The following is a 27,868-nucleotide window of genomic DNA, read 5'->3' as shown; positions in this document are numbered from 1 at the left end:
GGCATCATATTGACGTCGGTACTCTACAGAAATGGAAGGCTCGAGCCATCAAAGTGTCTATTTCAGCCCTTCTCTTTGTTCTCCTGAAGCTCTACTCTGTTCCTGTCTTGCGGTGTGTGAAGTGCCCTATCTAATGTCCCCGTGCATCTGGACAGTAAAACCATTTTCTTCTTAAATTGCCTCTCAGTGATAAAGTAAGAATTTACAGTGCTGCAGCGTTGTAATCGCCGCTGCATTCCCAAGTCCCGATTTAGTTTGTTTAAGATGTAGCAAAGGCGTTTTGACAAAAACACGCTTTGGTTCATTGCTTTCTAAAAGATCCTCACAGCAGGGAATGAGCTTAGTGGGGATAATGTGTGCGTTTCTGTGTGTTCTTCAGGCTGAGTGTGTGTTTGCAGTGATTGATATACGTTGAGTTATTTTAAATATTGCTAACCCTGGTCTTTCCTCCAGAATTAAGTACCAACAATGATGATTAGTCCTAATTGCTTTTATGTGCCATGCATCACTTTTATTTATGTGTGCATACTACTGTGAAGTGCGTGTGTGTTTGTGTGTGTGTGTGTGTGTGTGTGTGTGTGTGTGTTTATGTGTGTGTTTATTTATGACTCAATATCCTCACTGGCTACATCAACAATATTATCAGCCCCCTATCCTGCTGAGCCAGCCTTATCTGGAATGAGAGCGCGCGCACACACACACGCACACACACACACACACACACACACACACACACACACCATACACCATACACATACAGAGGAGGTGACTGTGTGGGTAATGTCAGAGGAGGGCTTGGAGGAGAATTGCCACTGAGTATAACACACATACACACACATACACACACAAACAAACACACACTCACAAACACACACAAACAAACACACTCTAAGGATAATTTTTGTGTCAAGAAAACCTGAGAGATGTTTTTAATTCACCTTCTCCTGTCCAAGCACTTCTTTGCTGTCAGCTGTTCTGCAACTTCTTTATTCCTTTAATTTGCAAAACATAATAATTTGTCAGAGAGAGAGAGAGAGAGAGAATTATTGCCGTCGTAAAATGTGTTTCTTTTGTGATCTGCTCTTTTGATTATTCACTGTAAATTCATCAAGCATAATCCAATCTCTCGAAATGTCAGTGTTCCTTTAATTAAACCAATTAAGGTGCTTGGCAGCCATCATTTCATATAATGAAAAATATGCGATGACTTTAATATCTTCTCACCTTCCCCTAAACATCTTTCTTTCCCTCCAACAGACCAGAGACCCCCAACTCCAGTTCTCATTGGACAGCTACACCAACGTTTTCTCTGTGTCTGCTACTGGAATACGACGATATCTGACGCTGGTGCAGCCACTGGACAGGGAGACACAGGACTCCTATACATTCACGGTACTCTAGACTCTTTGCAACAGCGGACACATTGAATATGTATGTGGGAGAGAGAGAGATGAGAGGGAGAGACCCTTGATCAAACCGTAGTGGTGGTCTTGAAAAAAACTCATCTTTGCAAACAGGAGGCAAGGGGAGAGGATTGAAAGATGGTGAGGAAGAGAAGAAGACAGGGGTAGAGGGCGGTAGATCGATAGGAGAGAGAAGAGGAATGCGTGGGCACGTGCACCTGTAGTCCGGTAATATTTTAAGCCTAATTTGCCCATTAACGACGAAGCGAAAATAAGCGAGGGGGAGAGAAAATGAAAGGGCCAGCTGTGTATGTGAATGAGCGAAAACAGACTTAGCATTAAGAGAGCTGGAGGTTACAGAAGAGCAACCAGGGAAACATGAGAAGAAAGATGAGGAAAAACAGACAAACAGGGGAAGACGTTTGCGCTACACTTACATCCTTTCGCCAACAGACAACATTTACCTCCACTACTGTTTAAATATGGATTTCATTTTATATTTTAACGTCTATGCATTTGTTTAGCATTGCCGGGCAGGGCTTTCATGAATGATTGGCTAGTTTTCAGCATACCGGCCGGTGCTTCCACCATTCAGTGCAGAAGTAGGTGTAGAAAAGAGAAAAAGGTTTATTGCAGTGGTTGTTCTCCCTCTGTGTTTACCTGTTTCCATCAGCTCCCCTCATTCTGTCAGCTTCTCTTGTGTTCTTTATGGTTGTGTTCCACTTTGTCCTTTTCCCCCCCTCCTTCCTTTTGCTGTTTGTCTCCCTTTCATCTGCCTTTCTCCGTCTCTTATTCTTATTTCAGTTCAGTCTTATTCAGCAGCTTCTTTATTGTGAGGGCAAAGGGAGGCTGCCCTTTCCCAAACACAGAGTATCTGCAGTGATGGAAATTACATTTACTCAACTACTTTACTGTAGTTTACTAGTATTTCCATTTTATGCTTTGTACTTATACATACTTCCACCAGCGTCTCACCATAAGACGCATGGTATTTTTTCGTCCCATGCAGCAGAGTATTTTCTGCGTGGTCATTCTGGCAGTGGGTGTGTGCATGTGTGTCTTGTGTTTGGCATATTGCACGAGTTTGTGCGTCCTTGTGTGTGCAAGCAGCGATTTGGATGCTAAAGATGGGAAAAGCAGAAAGCCCGGTGCATTGATTGAAAGCCAGAGGTGTGCAGTAATCATCAGGAGAGCCTTGCAGGAGAAATTAAACTTGAGGAGGGGGAGGAGAGAGACAGCGAGCTATGAGACATGGAGGATGATTTTCATTTTAAAGGAGTCAATCAGCTTCTTGGCAGATGAGTTTGCGCCGGAGAAGATTGCTATCAGTGAGGAAGCTTCTGTCGCTTCTGTTGATATGTACTTTGATATGCATCATGGATGGACAATTTACATGGACAGATTTCATTTGTTTGTTTTTTTTTACACACCAGCTTGATTGTTAAAATGTTTGTGTTCTGAATGAAGGACGGACAAGACCAACATCCTAACATAAGCTGTGACATTAAATATGATCTTAACAGGAATCCAGCACAACATGCAGAATTATTTAATTATTCATGTCATTCTGGAGCTTTTTTGGCAGCTATGCAACTCAGACAGCCTACCTATCTTTGAGGGTTTGACTTCTCACTATTACTTATGACATTTCAGAAATTGCCAATTTGCAGGGTGGATTTTTGCTTTTTAATGTGTCTTAAAAGCTAAAATTATTACTGTTTTAATAAATAGAAGGGGGGTTTCCTGTCAACGGACAGGATGAATAAGTTCTGCTTACAGGAAGAGCTCAACATTTTGGGAAATGCACACATCCATTAGTGCTCTCATGACTGTACACTAAATAACAAGCTCGGGCCAGCAGGCTAGCAGGAGGACTCTTGGCTAGAAGCATATTTACACAATTCTTGAACTAATCATATAACAAATTTCTTTGAAATGATGTACATAACTAAGAAACTATAGCATAATACACAACATGGAAAGTGTTTTCAAATTAAATTGAATGTACATTGCCATTATGATTAATTGGACATAAATGTATGTTCAGGGCTGTGTTTTATACCTATTCAGACTATATTTATTAAAGGAAGTGGAGAAAAGCAATCATTGAAGAGAGAGGAAATTGTGAAGGTGAAATACAACATTATTATCATAGATAGATTACTTCAAAGAGTTCCAAGAATTTCCAGTTGAACCCACAATTGCATAGAAATAAACTCAAATCAGGAATTTAGATTGAAAACATAGAGAACAACTCTACATCAAAAGAAACAAGGCCGTTGCATTGTCTACACTATCAAGATGTCAGGAGGACATATTGAGTACACAGTCCGCCCACCTCAGGATTCTCAAAAGGTAGCCTGTTGTAGCTTGGCTGAGTGTAACATTGCAGGAAGATTTTTATTTCTATGCTCTTGTCAAGAAAAAGTATACTAAACATTGTTCTTTCTTTTCTTCTCTGTGTCCACACAGCTTTTAGCATCCGACGGCGTACAGCAGAGCGTTCCGGTTACCGTGACAATAACGGTGCTGGATGCAAATGACAACACTCCGACTTTTGCTAATGTCTCTTATAATGTCAACTTGTTCACTAATATGATGCCTGGAGAGACTGTGTTACAGGTACATGCTTATATGTATTAGTAGTGTTTTTTTACGTGTGTATTATTTGCAACATATTCTTTTTAAAGGGTTGCACAAGGCTTCAGATGGTGAGTGTTCACACTTGGCAATTTTGTTTCTCTGTGTTTATCCAGCTGGCTGCGGACGACTCTGATGCAGGTCCCAACAGTCAGGTCACCTACCGGATCTTAGCTGGTCACCAAGGACATTTTGTTATTGGCAAAAGGTAAATATGTGACTTGCATTGTATTATTAATATAATTTTTTATTTCAGATGAATACCACTTAAATATGAAGACCTACTAGCACCTCTAACGGCTTGTTTAGAGTTTCTGGCGCATTTTTACATCATCCTTCTCATGAGTATCTGACGGCATGGAAATGTTCTACTAATCACTACAGGCTGGTTAAAAGCTCACATTTAACTCTCCCTATACACCCTGACTGCAACCTGGGGCATAGTTTTTAAGCTGCAAATCCATTTTCTTCTATTTTACATGCATAACAAATGTGCTCTGAGCACTGCCAAAACGCCTATGATTTACACTTAGGGGCCAATTCACAAAAGGATTGAGCAGGTTTCTCCGCCGCTAAACCTGTTCAAATAAGACCAAAAGAACCAAGTAATTCTCAGAAAACCCGCAAAGGGTGAAATGAACCCCTGACGGTGTTGCCAAAGTAAATATTCTCTTGGTGCTGCTGTGCTATTTGCACATATTTAAATTAGGTAATATGAAAGCACTTACTGCAAAATCAGCCCTTTTAAGCCCTCTCAATCAACACTTATGACCAAATAGAATTGTGTTTCTCCCCCTGTGGTGTTCGGGACTCTTCTGGGTGTTGGCAAAGAGCATTTGGACCCAATGTGGTGTCAGTATATCCGCTGTGTGGTGCTATATTAGAGACTATCCATGACCAAGCGGAGCCGCAAACACAGAGAGAGCAGACAGGCCACAGCAGGATGAGGCTTCCGGCTGCATCCATTCTATAAAACCCGCCACCTTCCTGCAGGGTTGTGTATGTGTTTATGCATGTTATACCTTTATCAAACCAAAAAGATGTCTCAAATGTCTTGGAATGTAATTAATGTTTCCCTTGAATGTATTGACTTATCCACCAGCATATGTTTGCTCTGCCGCACAGCGGCGTAATATAGTCATTGAGACGGAGCAGAAAGTGTCTGCAAATGATGCGCAGTTCCCAGACTGTAGATGCTGCTGGTTTGCTAACACCTTACTTTCACCTTACAGGCAGTGGAGACATTGTGCAAAGTGCAAGTAGCAGCTTCATTTTAGCAATGTGAATGAAAGTGTCCATAATCATGTTCTACTGAATTAACTGTTTTCGCAGCACCGGGGTCATTACTGTAGCACCAGGTGTTGAGCTCACTGTTGGGCGGAGCTACGCTTTGACCATAGAAGCCATGGACAATGGGCCTGTCCCTCAGAGAAGGTAGGCGTTTCTCTTTGTGTGGTGGTTCATCACCTTTTTTTCCCCTACTCTGTCGGTCTGGAGATGAGGTTTGAAAGGTCATCAGATTTCTAGAGCTTTCACACTCATTGTCAGACACTTTGCAGCACTGGCCAACTTTCCCTGCCATTCTCTTTATCTGTTCACCAATTTCAGGTGAGCCATTCTCATTTTATATTGGAAAATGGCAATTGAGGAGTCTAAAAGAGGAAAATTTAATGTTAGAAGGAAAGAATACGGGCAGAGGAGTGAAGCAGAATGATGGGTAATAAATGGTGCCTCGCTACTAGTTACTCTCTCTGAAAATTAAAGCGTGCATTTCGGAGAAGGGACCATTTCGGCAAATGCAGTCACACAGGGCATCTAGAGTAAATGCCACTGACGGGGAAAGAAACCAAATATAATGTACTCTGGCCCTGCTGCATTCTAATGGATGCGCGATGACTTGATAAGGTGACATTCTTGTTATTTATTGATCTCCTCTGCCTCCTATTTTTCGTCTCCTGCCCGTCATCTCTTCTTATATCAATAAGGAGCCATAACTTTCAGCAACTCACAAACTCAGGCTTTTCCCCCAACTTTGGTTATTTCATGGAAAATGCAGCAGCCACCAATATTTTTAAACTGTGTGTGTATTGATTATGTAGCTAAAGGCAGAGAGCTGGTGAATTGTGAAATTTTAGCTTTAGCAATTACTTGGTAATATCTCAGAAGAGAAGTAAATCCAGCCATTGAACCGCTCAGGCACTGGAACAAAGTAATTCTGTATCGCCCCAAAGATTGAAGTGGCAGCTGCAGTGGCAGATTTTGATACCTTTTAGTGTTTTTCATTGTGCCACACCTCAACGTCGGGACACATCGGAGAACAAGGCCATATACATTGGCAGGTTGCAGAAAAACATGGTGCGAATGCCTGCTGATGCATGTTGTCCATCCATTTAATTCCCCCCCTAATTGTCTTGTCCTCATACATGTCAAGTAGTACAGAAACACCATAAGGAAGACTCTAAAAAAAGCATGAGCAATTGGCATGAATGAAAACAAAAGGCACAGAAACTGAGCAGCAACGCTGCACCAGCATGAGCAACAGCCTGTTATTTGCTGATACACAAAGCACACTTGGGTGTAGTTGTTTATGTTTTGCTTTATGGAATGTCTCAACAAAATAATAAATTAAGACTACAGTGACCTTGCAGAAAAGACAAACAGTAACAGATGTTGCACCTAAAACAAAAAGCAACACTACAAACACACAGGAACATTTCATAATCAAGATTTTTGTTTGAGTTAAAAAGTGAAAAACTGAGGCGGATGTTGCTTGTCAGGTCGGCTTGTGTTTCATAGGTATATCTAAGCTGAGCAGGGAATGGTCCAAGATTTAATTTGAGTTGTCAGCGGCCGACTTTAATCAAGTCATCTGGGAAAGTATGAACGTTTTGCATATGCCAGTGTGTCCGTCGGCGGTTACATCCCCCGTGAAAGCCCCCGCCGCTCTCAGATGGATGTGTTGATCGCTCCAGATAAAAGTGTCCACGCTTGAATGTAAATGTTTTGTTTTAGAGACCTGTGATGCCAAGCTGGCCAAGAACTGGTGCTGACAAAGGCATACTGATTAAAAGAATACTCAGTTGAGCATTGCCCTCCTATATCAGTGTCAGCCACACAATGGACAGTGTCAAAAAAGAAATGATGCTGCAGAATCAGAGATATTGTTCTCTTCCTTTTCTATGCCACCCATTCTTATTCCTTATCCTTTCTAAATCCTGGTGCTTACGTTACCCACGATGCAGCTCAAATGACGGCAGTTAGCTTGAAAATTCAGGTATGTTATGCTAGTAAAGGCTAATGTAGCCTTGAGCCATGCCTTCAAGCAGTAATGAGGAGTGGGATACAGAGGTCTGGTAGGTATATTTATGTAACTCCACATCTCTAGATTTTTTTCAATTTCATTCTTCTGCTCAATGATAGCAAAATGGCGCCCAGCAGCTGACAGCTCAAATATGTTTTCACATTCACACACTCTATGTCTTTCTTCGGTGTGCAGGTGACCACACAGAGAGGCGGCTCGTTGTTCAAAACAACAATGGCGGCGAGATAAGCATAGATGCTGCAATAGCAAAAGCTATATCAGAGAGAGTGTTTCTTAATTGAAAGAAGAGCAAACAATGGCACTGAATGCTTCTCCCAATGGAAAAGGTGCTTCTTTTCTTCTCCTGGCTGGCTTGGAAAGAGTTTGATGGTTCATCCAATCACCTGCCAAGTATTTTTTTAAAGTGCCTCCTCTTTTACAAAGAGTTTGCAATGACGGCAATGAGACGGTTACAATGGGGGTTGAAAGTCTTATTTACAACCACAAAAAGCAAGCAGGTTATGCAATTGTTTCTCTCTGTCTATTGATCAGTTGATGAATGGCAAGACTTGGCCAATTTGACTGTATAAAATCTCATCCCTAGAAACACCCAAATTAAATTAGTTCCAAGTTGACTTGTGGGCTGTCTTCAGATTTAACCGAACTGAATCAATCTACTGTGTCTAATGAATCAATCTTGTTTCATACAACAGATTAATTTGTTGTTAAACAGAAAATATAGTGTACTTGCTGTATATCTGTATAAAAATGATAAAAAAAAATATATGATAATTTGTCACAAATGCAATGGACTGCTCTCTTCGGCAATGTTTATCTGTCATAAAAACAACAAAATTGTCTCCCCTCTCGTCCATGGTTGCCAAATCAATACAGAATGTGAACCACGGCAGATGGAGGTGCATCCACTGATTGGCCCACAGATTGTCCCCAAAATGTCTCAGACCCTCTGTTTATCTCAGCTGAAAACATATTATAACCTATAAAGCAAATCAATATCCATCCCTGCTACCTGATTTGTTAAAACCATGGGTCAGGGCCCAAAATGAGCTGTGTGCCTTTTTCCTGGCGGGCACCAACACGACTTGAGCGACAGCAGTTTTTAATGACTTTGGGTCTCGGCTTGTGAGCATTACATCTCCATGTTGTGGGGCTGTTGAAGAACCCCTGAGATACATGTTTCATTCAGATTAGAAGTGCTTTTGCGTGGCCTAGATAGATGCACCCCATAATACAGAAAACTGCTTGTGCTCGGGGGTCTCATTTATACTTTCATCAAACTGTAGGGTATGAGAGAATAGAGGGCTCCACCAGAGAGAAGAGATGAGATAGGATAAGATGTTAGATAAATAGCTGGATAGACATCAAGATAAGTTTTGTTTGATTTAGTTGCTATTCTGAAAGCGTCTTTGAGCATCTGGAAAAGTACTTCATAAAACTGATGTATTATTGTTATTATTATTATTATTAAGAAGCAATTTTGCACTGCAAATAGTAAAATATGGAGGTTGTTCAAGTCATGGCTTTGCAAGTGGCAAGCATTGTTGGTCAAGGCAATATGTAAAGTAATTACTCAATATGTATTACTTATATTACTATTTTACGTTGGTAATTTAGCCCAGTTCTGTCAAAGGTACCGTTCCTCCCTACCCACAGGGCACCTGTGTTGAAAAAGGGAAATAAACTAAATGATTCAACAGGCAGCCAGCCTTCTACCTTTGGAGGTACAGTAATACTATTATGGATTTTTTTTTTTTTTTTATAAAACCAAAAACAGATACCTGCTGCAGAAGTCGCAGGGTTCAAACACCTCCAACTCTTAACAAAACTGGTGATTTTGTTAAGAGTTAGCCAGCTAAGAACAAAAAAAAACAAACAATACAACTTTGCTGTTACCGAGATACACTCTTCTGCTCTTTTGGTAGTGCTGTTTGTGTCCACACACCTCCAGCTGTAAGCCCAGCTAATATCCTCCGTCAAACTCCTGTTCAGACAACAAGCACGCTGGATTTGTAACTGCAATGTATTATTAGATTTCAAATTATACTATAAAATGTTTTGCTGTCAGGTGTGAGTAAGTAAGGCATTATTGCCCAACACTGGTCACAAATAAATCACAAGCTTGGCACTGAAGCTCAAAGTCAACACCAAATACCTCATTACATGTACTTGACCAAAATATATGTCAACAGATCAACAGCATTGGTGGCAATGTGAGTAGTAAAGATGCCACTTCTACGACTATCCAGATAAACGAGTACAGATACAGGAATCATGTCAGTGGTTTTTCAGTCAGTTCACAGTCAGAACTGTACAAGTAAGAATAGTTGCATGAAACCACCGCTATGGGATGGATAATGCATATTAAATAAGAACGAAGGCTGCCTATTGTGATCAATAGAGTTTAAGGATGGAAAAAAGAGGAAATATAGTTCCAGCTACTGTAGAAACCATGACTGAACAATCTCCAGCCAGAAAGTCCCTCAATCGTTTTTCATCAATAATGCCCTCTGAATTGTTTTAATAAAAAATGGGCTTTCTCCATCTCTGGCAGCTTACATTCTTCCAGCCTTTATCTGTTTATTTATTTATTGTTGTGAACATAAACAGATTTTATGGGCTATTGTTTAGACCCGCGGTTCTTTGGCTTTTTTCAGTTGATGATCCAGTTTGAGTGGAGTTAATCTCTCCCTTCTCAGCACTCTCGCCAAGCAGGAACACAAACTAAATCCCTACCGTTCCTTACCCCGAAATTCAGGGTCAAACATCACTCATGACACGTAGGGGAAAAACTGGGAAATGGAAGTAAACCAACCAGTTTTTTAAGAAGTGTTAAAAAATAAATATATGTATATTATACTTTTTCTTGATCAGCATGCAAGATATTTTCCTTTCGATAAGAGATGAATCTTAATAGGGCTGAGCCTATAATATAATTTATATATTTTTTTACTCTTTCGTGTAATATATCATCAAGGAAAATGTTCCCCATAAAGTATTCTGTGCTATCGTTTCATGCCAGTGGAGCATTTTATTTTGAAGTCATTATTGCTCTCATCCCAGTCATCCCAGCTCTCTTAAATCTTGTTCCTTTGGGAAGATGGTGTCCAGAATCAAAATACATGACTGAATTATTTCAAATAATTGGTATAGCAGATGTCAAGTCTGTTTCCAGTTGCCAGTTGGATCTCAGTTTAATTTGCAGTTAGTTTGTAAAGCAGTCAATTTGCCAGAGGGCTGAAAAATGTAGTTTCTAAATATGACAACTTTGAGCCAGGTAATCAAATATTTTAAGAAAGAAAAAAAAAATGACACAATCATTGGAAATAAACAGCTTTGTCAATTGTAGGTCATTACGGTGACATGCTGTTTTTGGAATAAGTGTTATGATGATTAAAAATGTCAGTGAATACATCTTATTTAAAAACAGGAGCTATTTATTAGAGAACACTTTGTAATCAAGACTTCATTTTACAAACTGAAACAAGCTAGTGCCAGACCGAACTCCAAATATATTTCCTTGTTGTCATGGCCTTTTAAATTATAAACTATATTAGATATCTATCAGAAACTCTAAAACTATTTTTTTCTTTCTTTAAACACGCATTTAGGCCTATTTTCATCTATTTTATCAAATGTTTATTTCTTTAATTCCCTCTTGAAACATTTTAATAAAGTTACCTCTCAGAGGGGTTTTTAAATCCAGTGTCATCCACAGTTTAAAAATGGAAAAATTGCTATATTTTATGTGGTATCCAATCAGTGCTGATGTTAAATGTAATCCACCGAAGAACTGTGTACACGTATCAGGGTGAATTGGTGAATTGTGCCTGACTTTGTGACACTCACAAAACGTCTATGAAGGAAATATTCTTACACCTAAACCAAAAAAATAAAACAACAACTCAAGTTTCTCTTTGATAAAAATAAGACGGGCTCAACTTCCTTGTTAACTCATCGTCTAATACACGTCATTCAAACTGGATACCGGAAACTGAATAAAACTTGCTTGGTCAAAATCCATTTTATTCACAGAGTGAGATGCTGACTCTACACGCTGCTTTTGCCTCGCTGTTTGTCTCCGCTGAGCTGACCGCCTGCTGAGCAGCTGCCCGGCTGCATATATTCTAATACGTCATTAGAGTTCTAGCGCAGGTCTCATCTCTGAATACGTGAAACCTTAATTTTGTGTTCATTTTGGCGTTCCCTGTGGAGAGAAGCAATCGTGTCTTCGAGCACCGGAGTCACTCCAGAAAACCTCTCATTTTAATGCAGAAGGATCTGACCTTCTTCCCCGCCAAGTCCTGGTTCCGGTTCCCCTGTGCCTCCTTTCCTTCCAGTCTTACGATACTGCCTTGGCCTCCAGCAACATGGTGTTCTGACCCGTTGGCAACGATACCAAGCATTAAGAGGAACTTTATGGCAATGGTCTCTTCTTGCTGATGCTCTCGTTTAGGCCGTATAGAAGCATCGGGATTAAATTGAGACCAGTTAAAAGTTCCGCACAGTAACTTTAAGAAACAGCGAGAGATTCTGAAGGAATAATACCGACTACCAAGCTAGTGTCACACAATGCAGACATGCTGTTCTCAAAATGAAAGAATAGAAAGACTGTTTCCTCTCAGTAAAACAGCACCAGCTTCTCCATCAATGAATCATTGAAACAGCGGGATACGTTTTCAAAATGCACAATAGAAACATTAAGCCCTGCTTAACAGCAGAAAGAAGAGTGTGGAAGCCCGCGAGCAGAGCTGCTGTCCAGTTGCTTCGCCACTGACGCTGACTTCACGCTCTTATCGATTAGTTAAACACAGCAAGAAGTGCAAAAAGCAAACACTGGCCAGCCACTCTACACTTAAATAATAGACCATTCATCCTCCCTGACACTGTTTTTTTTTGTTCCCCCTATCCTCTTGTATAGCCCTCCAGCTCTTCTCTCCCTCCTTTTCTCCTCATTGCTCTCCACCATTTCTCTGCAACTCTTCCACTTTTATCTCTTATAGGCTGTTTCTCTATCGGTCTTTGTAATCTCTCCAGTTTACCCCATTCTCTTCCTCTCGTTCTCTCCCTTTATAGGTCATCCATTACGACCGTCTATATCGAAGTGTTGCCCCCGAACAACCAGAGCCCGCCGCGTTTCCCACGACAACAATACAACCTGGAGATCAGTGAAGCCATGAGGACTGGAGCTACGCTGCTTAATCTGCAGGTACGCCGACGCACACACACACACACACACACACACACACACACACACACACACACACACACACACACTAAATATAACAGTGGGTATCACCTCCACAGCTCCTTACACTGTTAATTATATGTACTTGTAAATTGTCACATTAATCTTTTCCAATATTGAACTAACATGTTATAGAAACATGGGGGAGTTTCTATTTCAACCATTTCCTCATTGGGCACCGCTGTTTTTATAACATATACGGCTGACATTATCTGATGTAAAGTATATCTAGATAGATAGATCCATCCATCCATCCATCATTCATTCATTCATTACTTCATCCATCCATCCACCCATCCCCTTGGGGAAGTTCAGGTATACCGTATACATCGAGGTTAAAGGTCATCATTATACAAATAAATTAAACAAATGTATGTGAAAGTGTGTTTTTCTCATTCTTTACTTCTCAAGGCAGTGGATCGGGAGAGGGACCCCATCACCTACAAAATCCTCAGCGGAGACACCCATGGGCATTTTGCTCTACAGCAGAAGTCAGCACACACACGCACACACACACACACACACACACACACACACACACACACACACACACACACACACACACACACACACACACACACACACACACACACACACACACACACACATCTTATTTCAGCATGTTTGATCAAAACTGTGGAGCTTGTTGAAGTTAATATTTTCAGAAACTAAAGCAGTACCCTTTTTCTTATTTTTGTCTGTGCACTATTTGATTATGTGAATACTATACAACCATGGTAATATCCAAGTATGCATATATTGTGTGTGTGTGCGTGTGGGTATGTGTGTGTGTGTGGGTATGTGTGTGTGTGTGTGTGTGGTTGGAAAGCAGTCTAAATTATTTCATTCAGGGCTCGGGCTCTGCCGAGGGCTTCACATAAACACACCCATACACTCACCACCACACACACATCCTGACTCAGAGGGCTTTTGTTGTATTTATTCATTTATTGCTCATTAAAAATGCATTTCTTATGCTGGGGAAAGATCCTATCTGCATTTTGGAGGGATGAGGCGAGATATAAACAAAGGACAATGTGGTGACAGAGTGCAAGAGATAGGGAAGAAAAGAGGGAGAGAAAGTGAGGGAGAGATAAGAGAGCAGGGAAGCGACGGAGTGAAAGATGGGCAAAATGTTAGAAAGAGCTCGGAAGGAAACGATGAACAAAGGTGATGTACAAGTGAGGATTTCACATGAAAGCAAGGGACTAAGTAATGGGGTCCCCTGTAAATCATAACAGCTCAGATAAAAAGGAATAGAAGAGCTTTAATGTCTGCATTACGGGAGTATCTGATCACTGTGTCAAGTGTTACTGTGAAATCTTCCTTTAATAATAATAATAAAACATTTTATTTCCGGGCGCCTTTCAGGACACCCAAGGTCACCTTACAATGCTGTGCTTTGAGCCAACACAGTCTCACAGCAGCTTGTGAAATAGTCACAAACCTGTAATTGATTAATTTGTGTATATGTACCTGCTTAGTTGTAAATATATCTTTAAGGTTTAAATTACATGACTATTTCAGGAACTGTCGTAGGACCGGGTTGTTTGTGCATCATGACACCACAAGGACAAGTTTTTTCTACAGCTCATTTTGGCACAGCATGGACTGGTTTGTCATTGCATTTGTGCAGAATTTGGCTCATTTAAATATCCTAGAAGTGCATCAGGACCGGTCGGGATGTGGCCTGTTTTTCAATCTGCCATTGATGGAACACACACTAATGGCCAAAAGATTCCCATTAGATTAATACAGAAATGAAAAAAAGGCCAGCCTCAGTATGGGATGCAAGAGATGAGCTTTGAGGAGGTTTATTACCATTACTTTATGAATAAATTTGAATTATCCTTGGTTCATGTTGAGCAATGGGATTTATTGTGGTGCCTCCACACATGTCGCAGCAGATGTTTGGTTCGAGAGCGGTGGGCATGTGAAGAAAATGTGTCAATATGTGTCGTGTAACTGGGAAAATAAGACACGTGTGTGTGTGTGTGTGTGTGTGTGTGTGTGCATTCACAGACTTCGCTTTTCATGGATCATCCATAAATATACATGAACTGTTGCAAAACACAGCTTCACATCTTTCCCTCTGTAGACACACACAGTCAATATTTGGAGAAAATGTGCATTTCAGATGTTTTTTTTTTTTTAATTCATGAAAGAATCTTAAATTACACACTTCAATCACTATTTAAATCTTCACTTTGCTAATAAAAAATTGCAGTCTATCAAGGCCAACATCAAAGGTTTCGTCTGATTTTGATTGGTCAGAATTCTCAGACAGGCTGCGTAGACCCCGTCCTTCTCATGGTTCTGTGATCTTCTAGAGCTTGACTTAATCATTTGCCCTTAAATCTGACTTTTATCTGCTTCTGTTTGGACATTTATGATTGCTGAATTGTAATCAATTTATGATTGCCGAAAAAATATTCAGGTAGATGGTTAGTGATCTTTCAGCTTTCTACAGGTTTTTCTTAATTATCCCTATAACTACACTATAAATCCGTAAGTGTATGTCGGTATTATATATCATCTACCAATAAACCCCCATATTGATGCCGCAAGACCTTTTTTTGAATCGGCCAGTTAAATATGATGAAGTCTCTATGTAATGTGTGATTAAGGACGGTGTTTTCTGTCACTGTCTGAGCCATTATAGCAACGGCACCCAAGAGGGCATTCCTTAATATCATTGTGGGTGAGCTGATGGGTATGAGGTGTCATCTGCATCAGTAAAGTACGGGTAAATGGGTGCTCAGTCTTCCAAGCACTGGTTATCAGGGCCTTGTTTAATATGAACATTTTCTCTAAAGCGGCGTCCATAAAGAGGAGTAAACATTTCAAGAAAACAAGACAGGTGTTCACATTTTCTCTACGAACCAGAGTTAGCATAAGTATAAGCATGAGGATGATCAGCATTATTAGCTGTGTTGCTCCTCTCAGACCTGTGTTTTGGATTCTGTGTGTTTCTGTTCTGATAAATGTTTAAGATCGTTCCTAGAGGGTTAAAATGACTCTCTCTGTGTTCTTTCTCCAGATCAGGACATTTGGTGCTGGACAAGCCTCTGGACAGAGAGTCTCTGGATTATTATACCCTGGTTGTCACGGCGTCGGACGGACACCCAGATGGGGTAAGAAACCGATCCACAGATATTAACAGCTTGTCTTTCCTTGAATTGTTTCACATCTCCAATGGATATAAACCGAGTGGATGCCAGGAGGGAAATCCTGCACAGTGAAATGCCACAAAACCGCAGCTGCGGCGGTGTGTGAAAGGAGGGATATCAAAAGCAATTTTGTGGTAAAATGTCTCATTCAGTAAGACTCGTGATCATAATAACCATCACCATCAAAATAAAAAGCCCAAATCTATTTGTAACAATGAAATTGTTGTTACTTAAATAAATGGATATGAAAATAATAATAGAGGCATTCAGAAAATGGATGGGAAACAGAATGCAAAAAGAAATCTTTGCAAGTGAGGCTCATCTGGAGATCATGTAGTATGAAGGTGTGCACTGACAAAAATACCAATCAATCACAACAAGAGAGACTATAGTTATCCACTGACTTACACAATGAGCTGAGCCCTGATATCACTGTCTTATTTGTTATACACACTATGACTAATGAATATGGAGGAAGTACCTCATACAAACCCAGCTTCAAAGAAATCCAATTTTTCCACTCCTCAGTGAGATTAGCAGTTTTCTTATTTGAACACTGTGGCAGGAGCTAAATTGCGACCACCTGTATTTACTTAAGATAACTATTGGAGTCTATGATCCGACTCTGCAGCGCAAAAATGTGTTATTTTCCAACTGAAAGAGAGAGGAACATTTTCTTAATTCTGCAGACTGAGCACTTGAGCACTCCCACTCATACATGTCATACCAAATGGCACAAAAAAAAGGTGTGGGGGGGGGATGAAATATCATTCACTCTGCTGCAAGAGCTATTTTGTAAAGATGGAGTGTGTGACCTTGCCCACTTTCTCACTTACTTGTTTGATCAAAGGTCATCAGAGTTTGTGTTCTTCTCATCTTTCCTATTTTAAAAGTCAAATCTTCAGTTGCTCTCACATGAAAGTCAAATGAAGACATTGGATGGAGTCCCACTTCCTTCCCTCTCCCCTCCTTCTCTACTCCTTTCAACAATGTCCCTTTCTAGCCCCCCCCCCCATCATCCATTCATTAGCCTGGCATTAAAAGAAATCCTCTTCACTGACACCCCTCCCCCACATGCCAATTAATCCAAAAGGTAAAGTTTAAGGCTCCGCTGAGGAGTGAAAATGTTGATTTGAATACTCTGAACTTCTCTCTCTCACATCCTCACACACTCTATGAAGGGAGAGAACATGTGGGAGGAATTCAGCAAAATGGGAGGGGAGATGTGAGAGGTGTTCAGGGGATTCTTATTACCGTAACAATTGCACACAATCTTGACACACACACTCACGGACATGCGCACACATACTTAGTCGATTGCTCTCCGGATCTCGACAATTAGTGTATTTTCTTTGTGCCCCGAAGGTCTTTTAGTCAGAAAATGGCTAAAAGTAGTTGGGACATTTTTCCTGCTTGACACTCCATTATATTTTAAATGAGCAGAAAAAGGAGAGGGAAGGTGCAAGGGAGAGGGATGTTATGAGCTACACAGAGAGACAGGAGGGAAGACAAGGAAAGAAAGAAATCGAGAAGGGAGAAGAAAAGATTGGGGTGTAGTCGCCTCATACGGGCCCATTAATCAGCATCACTCGAAAGGCCTTGGGTTGTCTTCATATGCGTGCACACACACACGTCTGTGTCCCCTATTATTAAATGTCCCGTTGTGAGAGTGTCAGACTACAAAGTGCCTAATTGGCTATTTGGCCAGTGAATCCATCATACTGCCAGATTGAGGGCCCTACAAGCTGGTGCACTAAACCAGGTCCACTGTAAGGACACTGGGCATCCTCAGATGCAACTTAAACTTTGGTGCAGGACGGTGTTGTTGGACTGAATGGCACTTCATCACGGCACGGGTACGTGAATCAGCTCACGCCGTGCCATTAAATACTGTGTGAAGATGCATTAAGCTACATTAATTCAGTGGATTAAAGAATACCTTTGGGGGTTTTTTTTTCCAATGATAAAAAACTTTTAACTGTGTCTATGTGACACTGAGGCCAAGCCCATTCATTCCTAGTGAAGACATTTCAAAACTGGCCAAGAATATATCATTTAATTGTCTGTAAATTCATTTCCTAAGACAGTTTGATATTTTTTTAATAAAATGTCACCCATCACAAGGAGCATTGACGTAGAATAGTAAAATGGAATGTGAGCTGTTTCCGGTTGTCATGGCTGCACCATACATCTGCAGAAATATGACTGGACGTTACTAGTCCAAAACAGCCTCATTGTTCTCCCTCAACTAACGCTAGTGTGCAGTTTCTAAGGCGTACGGTGTCCATCTTAGTGAGGGAACATGTCACCCTTTGCAACACTGTGGCTTACTAATGTGTTTTGAGTATTTTCTGGAGGTCAAAAGGAATATTTTTAGTCGGATCAATAAATTGCGGATTCATTCTCACAGGCTTTGAAGACAATGAGAAAAATATCGCCGGGTGTGTCTGTCTTTTACAACAAAACAGAGCAAGTGCAGCCGTTTGGTGATAAAGGGGCGAAGGCTTTGAGGCGGTGAACTCTTAGAAACCGCTATGAAAGCTGGTGGGATTAAGACGTAAAGCGTAATAGAGAAATAAGCAGCATCAGTCAAACAGGGATTTTAACTGGTGATTATACACAGGTTACAAAAATCCCACAACATGTAGCAGTCTGGTAGAGGACAAAATCAGATTCCTGAAGTGACCCTTTATCTGACATCCTAAACCAGAGGTAGACCTCAACTTCATGTATGAGTCGATACACTTTAGTCAATGTGCATGTTGGTGTTTTCCCATTAGTGAGGGGGGTGATTTCCAGCTCCCCCACCAGAATTGGGAAACTGGCAAAGTTATTAAGCTGGCAGACATCACAGGTTTCCCATCAGTCACAAGTGGTTGCTGAGTAATTGTCAAAACAGGGAGATCACCCTGCAGAAAGTGAGACGAAGCCAAAATCACATTTTACTCGGAAGGGGATGAAACCACGGCACTGACATTTTAAGCCTTTACCACCCACTGTTCTACCACAGGATGCTAGCACAGCGTAAGACCTGCTCAGACAGCTAGTACTGAAAATCACATCAACATGTAACATATGTATGTGACTGTATCATTACTTTAAGTCATATTGGTCATTTTGAAAATAATAAGTACACATCTGTATTTTCATTTAGTCTGCCATTTTTAAAGCTTCCTGGTGCTCACCATTTGTCACCCGGTCGCTATGTTTTTATAGAGGTCGACACCCAGACGTGCCGTCAACACAGCAAAATGAAAAGTGAGAGGAAATACAGGCAGAGGGCCGGGGCTCTGCAGATACAACACCACACGTCTACTGGGTTATTAGTGATGGTTGAGGGGGATTATTTTAGCATACGTATATACATTGATTTTTAGGAAAATCCTGAAAATTGAAAATAGTTTTTTTCATATTTGGGTGGAACTTTGGCAGGTGGCCATGATAGCAGCAAGATAATGATCCTTGAATCCCCGAAGATAATAAACTCCGAGATGTGCCATTATCGAAAAATCATGTGCTTCGAGCCCCTGATGCAAAATGCAGCTCACTGCTTCTCCTCTCTCTCGTGTGTCCTTGTGTCAGGTTTCTTTTTTTTTTTTGCCAGTGCTGCTCACAGCTTTGCTTCTCACATTCTACTTTACATATAATGGCATTCGGATGAACAGTTTAGTCAACTGTGAGCTCTTAACCTCAAATTACTTGCATCACCATGTGCCCTGCCAACTTCAATAGCCTGTTGTCACCTCTGTGATTGTCACTCTCCCACACGCATACACACAAGCTACATTTGCTATTTTCATTGTTGTGAATCGGTTAGGTCGCCCTCATTTTCCTCCTTCTCCAAGTTCCCTGCTTTAAAAATCAAATCTTGCATCGCTCTCTTTTTGCTCGCTTTAATGCCTCAGATGATGAGTTGTGTTTGTTGGCACAGATTTGACTGATTCCTGTCCATCCATTCGAATTACGGTGACAAAAAAAACAGCCAATTATTCCAGCGGAGCTTTCTGTTCCAACAGGATGGCGTGTGATCATTTAGAAGTGAGCTGTCTTCGACCCCTAGCTACCCTTCTTAAGTAACTTTCACACGTCTTTCTCAATCATGCATATTTTAAGACATGTCTTGTTTAAAAAAGCCAAGAAGGGTTCAGAGTGGACCATTAGTGAACACTTTTTTAGAGTGAACAGTTGTTCGGACAGCGTGCAGCCAATTAGTAATTAGTAGGCAAAATGGGCCCAAATAACCTTAGTTGGTAAGTTTTAAACAGTTTCAGAGTTGTCTGAATTGACCAGAATAGTAACACAAGTGTGTGTGTGTGTGTGTGTGGGTCTATAGACCTCCACTGTGACGGTGAACGTGGTGGTGACGGACGTAAATGACAACGACCCGCTGTTCGATTCCTCACTGCCGGTGAACCTCACTGTCGTGGAGGAGCGGGATCACGCCTACGTCGGACGGGTCGAGGTAGGAGGATGCACCTAACACAATTACAACAATTTATCTCATGGCATCAATAATTCCAGAGCGCACAGCTCCGATTAAAAGGCCGACCACATTGGGAGAGGATGTGTTCTGACAGATTACACTTGTCTCTGTTATCCCCCTTGTGGAGTAGATTGACATGTTTGAAACTGGTGACACGGCTCGTTGTTATTCTGCCACGGCTCATCATATCTCACTGTAAGCGATCCCGACATAAGGTCCTTGAGATCTTGAGAGAGAAAAAACATAATTACAAAGATTCACAGAGGCTATAATTAAATTCTGCTTAACAATGGGGACCGGTGATCACTGACATTACTCTGTATACCTTGATGACATATAATTAGTGCTGTATGTTATTGTGCTCTTAGGACTCCGGTGCATGCATGTGTGTGCGTATTTGTAGGTGGACACTATTCAAGGATTTGAGATAATGGTGTGTGAGGTGGGATTTTCTGTGTTTTTCGAATAATACTTGTTCTACCTGTAGTTCCCAGGAAAACTGACATTTCTCACCATGAAAAAAGATAGTGTTTAAGCTTAGAACTGCAAATAATTAATCTGAGAAAAATGGGTGTATACTGTGGAGCAAGAAACAAACGTTTAGCAGCAATTAACCTACATTTTTCATTCAGTGTATACACAGCCATTTTAGCATGAAAAGTGGAAAGTTGATTCACTAATAATGACGTGATAATGGCATCTTAAGATTGGACCTTTCAGGTTTTGGTTACACTAGTTGTGTGGTAGTGATTTGGTGAATCCTGTCCCGGGACAAGGGGGGGATTTGTAGTCTTAAACGAATATATTAAAATGTAAAATAAAAACAAATGTAGCACATGTACAGTAGAAGTAGCATGGTATCTCCTCAGTACTGTGGGATGCATTTTCACCCGCGTCAGCACCCTTGTTTCCACTTACCCACAAAGTCTCCTGGACTCGTTCCAGACCTAATAACTGACTCATGTATTCCCCAGATGGGGGTCATGGGGAAATCTGACACTTTGATAGGCTCTGATCTTTAAAGATGCTCCCTCGCTTGCATCCTTGCTTGGATTTGCTCCAAGCTTAATTCATAGCCTTTATACACCAGTGTCAGAGGTGTTTGATCAGTCTGACGCGTTGCCAGTTTATAAATGTTAATCATGCTTCTTTGGTTGAAAACTAGGACTACTCCTGAGATAAATATATGGCCCTTGTGCAGTCATGTCTAGGATTGTCTAGGAGACTTACCTTTAACAGGTTCCCAAATTAAAAGCCCCATCCCTCTTCTTATTTGTCAGGCACTATTCCAAAACTCATAAACCCAACCGTATCCTTAAAGAGGACATTTCATTCCAAGCATTCCAAATTTTAAGCTCAGACCTTTGGACACGTTCCAAATTCAATATCCAAAAATGTGCCCTAATCTTTAGAGAGGGCACTTGAAAGTATTCCAATCCTGAACTTCCTCCCTTTCAAAGACCCTTGGATATTTTCCAAACCAAAACAGACGGCGTGATCCCTCAATGGGCTGTGCAAGGCACGACTCTGGGCCTCATTCCAAACCAGGGTCCCTACCTGTAGGTATTAAACAGATTTCCGGAAGAATGAATGGACCTGACCTTGGTTTGCTGATGCCGGTTTCGGTAGAGAGCGATGGAGAGAGGAGAGGAAGTGGAAGTGAGACATGCATGGGTGGCAGAGAGAAATGGGGGGAAAGACACCGGGGAGAGGTAATGGGGGTGAGAAGAGGGGAGACGACAGAGCGAAGGGAGTCCAGCTGCGTTCTGATCTGACTTACATGAGTCTAAGACATGGTTTCTATTTTAAAGAGGTGAAAAATGCATTAGAACAAGGAAAGAAATTCAGAGAGAGTTCACATGAGCATCAAAGATCGGATGATATTCAAAAAGTAAAGAGAGGTGAACACTTAATTTGGATGATATAGACACAAACACAAGTGATTTTAATTAAATCCTGTAATGTTGACAGTGTCAGACCTGGAGAAACAGAGCATGAGGCTGAATCACAGCGGTTCGGTTGCTTTAGTTGTTGGCTGAAGTGAAAAAATGAGGGACTTGTCTCTCCAGCGCGGCTGTTTACTCCCGACATGCACTGTAAATGCAATACGCTGCACAGAAATCGCTCGGGATTTAGACGAGCTGTAAACGTTATATTTTTCTTTGCAAATGGTCGACTTTATTGATCTGTCTTCATACCATTTATATCGTCTTACTATTAATAGTGTTGCCAACAATCTTTTAATTTAGCACAACAGCATTTCATTAGAAACAATAAACAAACAAAAAAATCCATTTAAGCAACAGCTCATGGCCATTTCTCAGACACAGTGATACTGAAAGGGCAAAGGAATTAGATGTCATATTAGTTATATGTGGTTATAATATCACGGAGCATTTATGGTACTTGCTTTGAGCTACCCATTTTTATAATCTGATGTAGTTCTTCATGGAAAGCTACCATTAATGTGATTTTTCACTGAAAAGAGGCCTTGGGAATGTACAATTATCCATTCATTTATGAGAAAAAAAGAGAGTGGAGAGACTGAAAAATGAATGCAATGCTATATAGCATACATATGTCAATATATTATTATATCTCCATTATATTTGCATCTTTTTTGTTTATATTTGTGGTTTTGTCCACTTGTTTTATATGAGATCATTTGTCTTACTTAAATATATGAACTCATTTCTTTTGATTTATTTATTTATTTGTTCTGAAAATATTTTAATCTGCAAAACTCTTTGTGATTAAGCTTGAAAGTGCTATATAAATGAAATGATTATTATTTCTACACCCCACTGTTGAAATTAAGTTCAGGTGGAGCACAAAATGTATCTGATGGTATATGCAGTTGAAAAAGAAGAAATAACAGAGAATCTCACACACACACACACACACAAACCCACAAACCCACAAAGTAGGAGTCAGACGTCTGGAGTTATGACTTGTCTGTACGTGTAACTTGCTGAGAAAAGACTCCCACACTGTTATAATACCTTGCCATATGGTGTATTGGTGTAATAAAAGAAATGTGCTCCGACACAGATTTAAAAAAAATCTCAGTAATTTCGTTTCAGTTGCAGTTGCCGTATCTAGGAATGAAATTTGAGGAAGAGGTGAGTAAGTGATGAAAAGAGAAATGAGAAAAAGGGGAAATTGGAGGAAAACAGATATGAGCACCCAAAACACGACAGGCAGAGATAGCGGTTGTTGCGTCGGAGTGTAGATTTCAGGCATTAAGCTGCTTTTTTTTTTGTCAGTTTGTGCTGAAAAGCAGAAGATGTGAGGCAGCCGAGGCATAAATTCTATTGTGTCTCTGGCTTTAAACTGTCTGGTATTGTAATTATGCTGAGGGAACTGGGAAAAGAGGCGGGAGACAGAGAGAATAGGAGAGGGAGGATAGATAGAAATCCCACGCATGCACAGCACCCAACTCCAGGAACTGCAGACATCAATATGTTTGACATCAAGACGATTTCATCTACTGTCTAAAATGCAACGATGACAACTTTACTGTTGGTAGTTTGAAGGAAGGTTTTATGGACAATAATGTTCCCCCTGTCAAATATCAAGCATCTGCCCTTTTCATGATTTACATAGGCAGGACAAAATTGCCCTCCATTTATATTCCTTTCCAGTTTCTTTTTTATTTCCCATCAGTTGGCTGACATCACAAGGCTAAATCTTTCATGTCAAAACGTCCAGAAAATGATGTGGGATTGACACACATTTGGATTTGCTCTATTTTTCCTTTTAAATATGCATGTGAAAGCACACGTGGAGGGGCTGAATACTCTGAATGATGTATTCACTGTCAATGACAGCTTGAAAAAGTGTCACTTAAAGCAATAATCTGACATTTTGATAAATAGGCTTATTCACTTTCTTGCCAGGAGGTAGATGAGAAGATTGATGCCACTGTGTTATCCGTCCGTTAAGTATGAGACATCCACCAGCCGCCGGTTAGCTTAGCTTAGCATAAAGACTGGGAACAGGTAAACAACTAGCCTAGCTTTGTCCTTTGGTAACACAAATGGACCAGTACCTGGCATAAGAGGTGCTTGTATGTGGACTTTGTTACGCGTTGATACAGCAGGGCTAGCTGTCTCTGTTTCCAGGCTTAATGCTAAGCTAACCAGCAGCAGTGCCTGTGGTATTGGTCTTATTTTACTCTCCCTCAGAAAGCAATTAGATTTATTTCACCGTCTGACCTTTGCTTCAATCAAGATTATCATCATAATTCAGTCAGTTTATTGCTTTGCATCAACATAACTGCAGAATTACCAACATAAAGAACAAACACATAACATCTACTTCTGCTTTTTCCCATCTAAAAAAACGTAAATAGTTGCACGTTAACAAAATGTTTGTTTCCTTTATTTCCCAGGATAATCACCCGAAAGCTTAATGCCCCATTACATTTATTATAGAGCTTTACACCAAGATATCAATAAATCACTGAATGCAAATCACTGTGCTGGACTTCATTCTTCTCTCACTCTCTAACCACATAACCTGCATGACGAGACAGAACCTAATTTCTATGAATCATATTAGTTGCTGTGGGAGATAAGAGGAAAGTTTAATGATCCCAAATTGGGGAAACAGGGGGAAATGGGTCACCCCAACAGTAGGAAGTGCAGCAATAAAAAACGGAATATAAATATGAATTGAGTAATGGGCTTTAGATAAACATATTAAACTGACAATTTGGCACTGCTTCTAAAGTTACAGTCTAGACACTTTGGACCACAGTGAAATATCCTGACAGATATTGGACAGATTGCCATGACATTTTGAACAAACATTCACAATCCCCGGGGTATGAATCCATTTTTTTTCTACTATTTATGTGAATTTATGCGATAGGTATCATATTTGGAAAATACTCCGTTTCCATGTTCCAATTGGTAGTTTTATGAAAAAAAGATTTAAGATTGAAAGAAGTCAAAATGTCAAAGAGCAGAAAGAGAGATCCAGAGGTCTCGTCCCCAGAAAGGAAGAAGAGGAGAACCTGTGAAAGTGCATCTCTGCTAAAGAGACCTCATAGCCAAGTTTCAAAGAGCAGCAATAGAGACACTGAGATCTCCTCCCCAGGGAGCAAGAAGAGGAGAATCTGTGAAAGTGCCCCTCTGCTAAAGAGGCCATAAGAGGCCTGATTCCCACCAACGAACTTGCATCTATAATGACGAAGGAATTGATGCAGCTGTCTGCACGTTTCAAAGAGCAGAAGGAGAGATACCCAGGTCTCCTCCCCAGTGAGGAAGAAGAGGAGAATCTGTGCCCCTATGCTAAAGAGGACTTAAGAGGCCTGATTCCCACCAATGTCTCCCAAAATACACCAAAACACAGTTCCTATGAAAACCGTGTAATAAGAAATAAACACAAAACATAATGATTGCATTCGTGTAATGAAACTGCCAACTACTGGATATTTCTGTCTAATTAATGTGTTTATTTAAAAAGAAATGCAGAAAAAGGGCACTTTGTCTCTCCAAAGTCTTTTTGTTTCTCATAATTCTGTCATCATTTTTATCCTCTGTGATCACTAGATTCTCCTTAAAGTCACATTGTCGTCATGATAATATATCTCTATGATATTTGTTGACAAAATGAACACTGCATCATGATGTATGAAAGTATAAGGAGTCTGAATAATACTCCTCCTGACTAATGCAAAGTCTTGTCTGCTAAAGCTCTGACTGATAACATTAAACACACACAGCTTTCTTACCGTTATCCATAAAAACAGGTCTGAAGCAATTATTTTTAACACTTCTCTATTTTACTTTTTTTCTAGGACTTTAAGAGTCAGAACGCAACGTAAGCAAACCTCAGCCCCGCACACTAACCGTGTTAATATTTCCGCTGTTTTACTCTCCTCTACTCTGGCCTCATCTATTTTAATGCCGTCGGAATGCTGATTGGACAGGAAGAACACTCCTAAAAGGAAAGCTGGCTAGCACTTTGTCACTTTCTCAACACCTTATTTTATTAGGTGAAAGACATGATGCAGCAACAGAGTCCTTGTTTGACACAGAAAGATAGAACGTTCTATCGCAACAAAAGGAAGAAGTTCTCCCTTTTTTCCAAGTGAAAACTGAAACCACAGTCTCATTAACTTAAGAAAAGTTTTTTAACCATTTCTACTTAAATTGCTCCGGACAAGTTGCAATAAAGGGATGGGAAATGGAGAGAGGAAACCAGGGGAAATGAGAGACAGACAGAGAGAATAGATCGCCAGGGTCTTTCTTTGTTGCCTTGTCGAAGCTTTTCCCAAGAAGTTCGAAATTCATGTGGGAAACTTGAAGATGAGAGCAGAAGTCATAAAGGGAGGACATTTAGAAGGAAGGGAGAAGGAAAGAAAAGCCTGATGTTTGCATGCAAATAAAAGGAGACGTGTGTATGTGCTGTTGTGTCAGTAGTACAAGGTTAAAAGGTCAGATCTAAAACAAATGGATTTTAGATACATAGATTTCGAAAAAAGTTCCTCTGAGTCATTTCACAGAGACAAGCACACTCACCCACTAGCAAATGTATTTCTCTCTGTTCCAAAAGAAGAGCTTTGTAAAGATTAATGAGGTAAAGTGTGTTACCACTTCAATACATTCACAAACGTATCCACGCTTCGTTTGCGTGCACATTTAACGTGATTTGGGAGAAAGTTTGAGTTTTAATTAAAAGAATGATTCCCTTCAAAGGCAGTCATTGGGCAATTAAACCCTAAGTCCTGCTTTCTTATCGCTTGTGTGCTTGTATTATTTCTGTGTCTGCATTTAGGCTATAGACCCAGATCTGGGGCCAAGCGGCCAAGTCCATTATCGGCTCGTCAACCACCAGAAGCTGTTTTCCATCAACGCCACCGGAGCAATCAGAACCATAATGCCACTGGACAGAGAGGTCAGCAGAAGTGACGGATGCGCTCAGTTTTCACACGATTGTCGTAGTTGTTGAATGCAACAGAAACACAGGAAGCCGTAACCAGAGGCACATGACAGTGGATATTGTAGGTAGTTGCTGTGTTGATGTTTCGCCGTGATTCCGTCCCATCATCTTGCAGGTGAAAGGTCACTACTTTCTGGTCGTGGAGGCCTGGGACGGTGCAGTGGATCCCCGGCGATCCAGATTAACACTGTCCGTCACGGTGCTGGACGTAGACGACAACAGCCCAGTATTCACCCAACAAACTTACAATGTCAGCCTGCCAGAGAACAGCCCCAAAGATACAGTCATATTACAGTTAAAGGTCAGTGTTATACTTTAGCTTTTTGGAAAAACGCCTCATGTAAATGCCTCACTGTTTTTGTAACCAGTCATCTGTCCAGGCTGATGTATTGGTTTTATATGTATATCTCTATTGGTGGACAAGTAAAGAAATAAAAAAACTGCAGTGCAGAAATGCTACAACGGTCCACCAGCGAGCACTAAATACAAATGATTGTCACAATGCTTAAAAAAAAAACAATTTCAAGTGAGCTTTAAATCCTCAAGTCATGAATTCAGTTACCGAGTGCAGTCAATAACACTCATCATCGTAGTCACACTTCAAATTATTTACCTACATCTTCTGCAAAATGACCAAATTGGTTTCTGTTTACA

At 40.6% G+C, this 27,868-nt stretch overlaps 1 protein-coding gene across 1 annotated transcript in view; it reads left to right on the top strand.

The window, feature by feature from the left end:
- Nucleotides 1–27,868, top strand: part of pcdh15b (protocadherin-related 15b) — a 142,870-nt gene that overhangs the window by 58,417 nt on the left and 56,585 nt on the right. Inside the window, exons 13-22 of the mRNA XM_084039777.1 lie at nucleotides 1,258–1,392; nucleotides 3,876–4,025; nucleotides 4,160–4,251; nucleotides 5,376–5,477; nucleotides 12,439–12,571; nucleotides 13,022–13,101; nucleotides 15,651–15,744; nucleotides 20,114–20,242; nucleotides 27,050–27,169; nucleotides 27,330–27,515. Coding sequence (XP_083895903.1) covers nucleotides 1,258–1,392; nucleotides 3,876–4,025; nucleotides 4,160–4,251; nucleotides 5,376–5,477; nucleotides 12,439–12,571; nucleotides 13,022–13,101; nucleotides 15,651–15,744; nucleotides 20,114–20,242; nucleotides 27,050–27,169; nucleotides 27,330–27,515 — 1,221 coding nt within the window. The remainder of the gene's footprint in view (nucleotides 1–1,257; nucleotides 1,393–3,875; nucleotides 4,026–4,159; nucleotides 4,252–5,375; nucleotides 5,478–12,438; nucleotides 12,572–13,021; nucleotides 13,102–15,650; nucleotides 15,745–20,113; nucleotides 20,243–27,049; nucleotides 27,170–27,329; nucleotides 27,516–27,868) is intronic.

This window comes from Eutrigla gurnardus, assembly GCF_963514095.1.
Source record: "Eutrigla gurnardus genome assembly, chromosome: 22".
NCBI lineage: Eukaryota > Metazoa > Chordata > Actinopteri > Perciformes > Triglidae > Eutrigla > Eutrigla gurnardus.
Note: the sequence above shows the minus strand (reverse complement) of the source record. Positions and strands in the feature narration are given on the sequence as shown.